The 5,191-nt window shown below is 32.9% G+C and overlaps 1 protein-coding gene and 1 long non-coding RNA gene across 2 annotated transcripts in view; one reads left to right on the top strand and one right to left on the bottom strand.

The window, feature by feature from the left end:
- The window catches only part of LOC108516801 (uncharacterized), a 59,743-nt gene extending 56,327 nt beyond the window's left edge, over positions 1–3,416 (top strand). The window contains exon 3 of the long non-coding RNA XR_001881933.1: positions 3,325–3,416. This is a non-coding gene — a long non-coding RNA (uncharacterized LOC108516801). The remainder of the gene's footprint in view (positions 1–3,324) is intronic.
- The window catches only part of LOC108516800 (interphotoreceptor matrix proteoglycan 1-like), a 69,649-nt gene extending 65,503 nt beyond the window's left edge, over positions 1–4,146 (bottom strand). Inside the window, exon 1 of the mRNA XM_017854445.1 lies at positions 3,890–4,146. Within this exon, the coding sequence (XP_017709934.1) occupies positions 3,890–3,956 (67 nt within the window). The 5' untranslated portion in view covers positions 3,957–4,146. The remainder of the gene's footprint in view (positions 1–3,889) is intronic.
- Positions 4,147–5,191: the final 1,045 nt, after the last annotated feature.

Genomic DNA, 5,191 nt, shown 5'->3' with positions numbered 1-5,191 from the left:
TTTTTTTTTTTTTGGAGACAGAGTCTTGCCCTGTCACCCAGGCCGGAGTGCAGTGGCATGATCTCAGCTTACTGCAACTTCCACACCTGTTGAGTTCAAGTAATTTTCTTGCCGCAGTCTCCCAAATAGCTGGGATTATAGGCACCCACCACCATGCCTGACTAATTTTTGTATTTTTAGTAGAGAAGGGGTTTCACCGTGTTGGCCAGGCTGGTCTTGAACTCCTGACCTCAAGTGATCCACCCACCTCAGCCTCCCAAAGTTTTGGGATTACAGGTGTGAGTCAATGCACCAGGAAATGGCCATACTTCTTAATCTCTGAATTCAATGCAATCCTATCAAAATATCAATGCTATTTTTCACAGAATTAGAAAAAACAATACTAATATTCATATGGAACCAAAAAAGAGCTCAAATAGAAAAAACAATAAAAGAACAAAGCTAGAGGCATCACATTCATATTATACTACAAGGCTATAGTAATCAACAGCATAGCACTGATATAAAAAAATACATATAGAATGGAACAGAGTAGAGAACCCACATACCTACAACCAGTTCATCTTTGACATAGTCAACAAAAACATACACTGGGGAAAGAAAATACCATTCAATAAATGGTACTGGGAAAATTGGATAGCCATATGCAGAAGAATTAAACTGGACCAACATCCCTCACTGTATATAAAAATTAGCTCAAGATAGAGAAAAGACTTAAACATGAGACCTTAAAACTCTAAACATTATAAATGGAAACCTGGGAAAAACTCTTCTGGACATTAGCCAGAACAAAGAATTTGTTACTGAGGCCTCAAAGGCGAATGCAATAAAACAAAAAATAGACAAATAGGACTTAATTAAAGTAAAATGCTTGTGCACAGTAAAAGAAATATTCAACAGAGTAAATAGATGTCACACAAAATGGAAGAAAATATTTGCAAATTATGTACCTAACAAAGGGCTAATATCCAGAATCTATAAGGAACGCAAAAAACTCAACAAGAAAAAACTAAATAACTCCATCAAGAAGTGGTCAAAGAAGATTTCTTAAATAACTTAAAACAGAACTACCATTTGACCCAGAAATCCCATTACTGGGTTTATATCCAAAAGAAAATAAATCATTCTACCAAAAGGACACATACACTCGCAAGTTCATCACAGCACTACTCACAACAGCGAAGACATGGAATCAACCTAGGTGCCCATCATTGGTGGATCAAAAAATAAATGTGGTATATATACACCATAAAATACTTTGCAGCCATAAAAAAAGCCCCAAAAACGAAATCATGTCCTTTGAAACAACATGAATAAAGCTGGAGACCATTATCCTAAGCAAATTAATGCAGGAACAGAAAACCCAATACTGCATGTTCTCACTTATAAGTGGGAGCTAAACACTGGGTCCCCATGGACATAAAGATGGCAACCATAGACACTTAGGACTACTAGAGGGAAGAAGGCAAGAAGGAGACAAAGGTTGAAAGACTTTTTCTTCAGTACTGTGCTAAGTACCTGCATGGTGGGGTCAATTGTACCTCAAAACTCAGCATCATGAAATATACCTATGTAACTAACCTGCACATGTATGCCCTGCATCTAAAATAAAAGGTAAAATTATTTTAGAAAATTAACAAAGAACATGAACAGATATTTTGCAAAAGGAGATGTACAAATGGCCAACAAGCAGATGAAAGAAAGCTCAATGTCACTAATCTCAGAGGAATGCAAATTAAAACCACATTGAGATACTATCTCACATCAATCAGAATGGCTATTTTTCAAAAGTCGAAAAATAACAGACGTGGAGAAAAGCAAATGCTTATGTACTGTTGGCAGAAATGTAAATTAGTATGACCTCTATGGAAAACAATATGGAGATTTACCTAAGAACCAAAAATAGAACTACCCTTTGATCCAGCAATCCCCTGCTGGGTATCTACCCAAAGGAAAAGAAATCATTATATCAGAAAGATACCTGCATTTGAATATTTATTGCAGCACTATTCCCAATAGCAAAGATATGGAATCAACCCTAGTGAATATTAACTAATGAATGAATAAAGAAAATGTGGTTATATATCAATGGAATGTTACTCAACCAAAAAAATGAATGAAATAATGGCTTTTGTAGCAACCTGGATGGAACTGGAGGCCACTCTCTTAAGTGAAATAACTAAGAAACAGAAAGTCAAACATCACATGGTCTCAGTTAGAAGTGGGAGCTAAATAATGTGTACACAAAAAAGACATAAGAGACTGGAACAATAAACACTGGGTACTCAAAAAGATGGGAAAGTGAAAGGGGAATGAGGGATGAAAAATTACCTAATGAGTACAACGTACCCTATTCGGGTGATGGTTACACTAAAGCGCAGATTTCTCCAGTATGCAATATACAGGTATAACAAAACTACACTTGTACTCCCTAAATCTATATTTAAAAAAAAAAACAAGTAACATGTCAGGATTTTTTATTACGCAATTATCGGACATTGTTTCCTAGAAGTAAGCATATAACAAATGGCAGTTTTTTTGGTAAGTTTATTTCATTTCACTTCCTATATATATATTACATATATTAAATTATATGTATATGTAATACATTAGAATGTATATATAATTATACATAATTATATAACATATAATTAATGTTATATGTAATTATATATATTTGGAATTGTGTATAATAGCTGATATGTAATACATAAAAATAGAAAAAATAGTTAAATTAACAGTATTAATGTAACAAAAAAATCTAACACAGCTGCATTGCTTGATCAAATCTATGAAATAGTCAAATTGGTCTACTTCATCAGATTCAGTTCAGAATATACCAAAATCTCATTATTTCTAATTAAAATGATTTTATAAATGTAAACATTTATATATAATTGATAATTTAATGAAAAAGTGAATAAACTTTTGCTTCTTTCACTATTGTTTATACGTGACAAAAGACGAAGAAATCTTTTCCAGAAATTTTTTTTCTCCCTCCAAATGCAACCACTGAGAAATTTCATATAAAATGACTGATGGAATCACAGTTATTTTGTGACTTACACATGCAATGACTGTTAATTTTACTTTTTCATGGATATTCCAAACTAATACTTTAGTTAAAATGTTTATCATCTTGAAGCTATGTCATCCTTAAAGAAAACTTAAAGAAAACATCCTTAAAGATTGAGTATATTATAATAGTTAGGCTTATCCTTATATAAACAAGTCACACTTTCTCCAACAGGTTTTTTTTTTCTTTTTTTAAACACATTTTTCTTAAAACATCCTGTTTGTGGTTTATTTTAATTTCATATTCAGATGCAGATTTGCCATAAGAACATACACTGCCAAGTACTTTTACGCATACAACTTCAAAAACAACCAAATTTCGAAGTTAGTTTTCATCATAAACCCTGAAGATGAAGAATACTTGCTATTTTCTAAGGGAAAGCAACTCATGATTTCATTGTGAGAAGGTAAGAAATACTTTTCTTTGTCTGACCATAAATGACTTAAAACATTAATTTTACCTTTAGGTTTTATTTATTGAGTTTTGGTGGATAAATGGAGTCAGTTTCATGGATCTACTAATGTTATTTGCATTAATAATAGGAATTTTCTATGAATGTTTTAGAACAGCAAATAGGGTGCATTCATCTCTCCTATTTTGTTAATATTCACTGCACTTAAGATCATGTAGCAAATATTAAATCAAGTGAAAATCATTTCTGATAATTATTCAATCAAGCAAGCAATATTTATTCAAGGCCTACTATATACTAGCCCGTGAGATAAATTAGTGGCCTTGTTGGTTCTAAATGTTCACTTCTATAAGTAGATTTTATAAATAAGCAATTTAAAAATAAACATTTACATAACTTACCTTCGGTTCCTTGAACTTGGAGAAAAATCCAAAAAACAAAAATAGCTCTCTTAGTTTCCAAATACATTCTGGCTTTTGTGCATTGGTAATTCTGATAACAATCACAGAACAACCTCAAATCTCATTAAAAAGTAACAGAAATGTGAAAAATAATTAAATACTGATACCAGATGATAGAGGATAACCTTCTCGGTTTACCTTTATGAGGATGTTAATTTATGAAGAACAGGTAGCAGTGTCTGTTTCTGGAATAATCTGCTTGTCTTTCCCTCAGGTGTAATCTCTGCTTAAGGGACAGCTGGAGGAACCTTTATCTCATTAACCTTCTGGAGGAGCATCTGTCAGCCTAGCTTCAGGACCCTAGATGCCATTATAAACAAGAGTCTACAGACCACTTTTTTCTTAGTTATTCACCTGTTACAGTGACACGGAGAACCAGGGGAAGTCCTGCTAGAGAATAAGGCTGACAGTTAGGTTCAGATGTTTTCTAAAACGACATGTACAAGAAACATCCATTAAAAGAGCTTAATTGCTATCCCTGAAAGGATATGGTTATGCAATTTGTATTACTCTCTGCAGGTAGCGAAGCTGTCTCCATTCTCTTCTGTGTTCTGCTTTATAAATTGCTTTTGATTTGGAATTACATACAGGTGGCTTTTTTGTTTTAACTCTGGTTTTAATGTTTAAAATCTGTACACACTGAGTTTAAGGGGTCAAATACTTTTTTTCTACAAAGTTTGTAAGAAAAAAATTGTGCCTTTCTTCTACCCATGACTTCTTTCAAAGGGGAGCCATTTTTACTTAATCAAGCTAATTCTTCTAGTAGTGTCATTTGCACTTCTAAATAACATGCCTCTATTATATTTTGGAGGTTTTCACTTTTAGGTATTATCAAATAATGGATATTGAGAATACCTTTACTTCCACACACATCCTTTCCACTCACCATAAACATCTTTCCATCTATCTGTATCAGTATTATTGTAATTTTAGTTTTTAAATGTTTGGTTTTATATTATTTTGACTGTATACATGCTGCATATTGTGGAGCCATGAAACACACTGCAATTACTACTGTATATTGAGCTCCTTCTTGTGTTGTGGATAGACATTGTTCTTAGAGATGTCCATAGATTATCCATAGATTACTCAATATGACAATATAGGTACTATTAATATTATGTCTTTTAAATTTGAGGAGAATAAAGCATATGTGGCAGAGCCAGTTTGAACCTAAAGAGCCTGATTCAAAAGCATACACTATTTTTTTTTTGTTTGAGATGGGGGTCTCACTTTGTCACC

The sequence above is a fragment of the Rhinopithecus bieti genome, unplaced genomic scaffold (assembly GCF_001698545.2).
Source record: "Rhinopithecus bieti isolate Rb0 unplaced genomic scaffold, ASM169854v2 scaffold_39383, whole genome shotgun sequence".
Classification (NCBI taxonomy): domain Eukaryota; kingdom Metazoa; phylum Chordata; class Mammalia; order Primates; family Cercopithecidae; genus Rhinopithecus; species Rhinopithecus bieti.
Note: the sequence above shows the minus strand (reverse complement) of the source record. Positions and strands in the feature narration are given on the sequence as shown.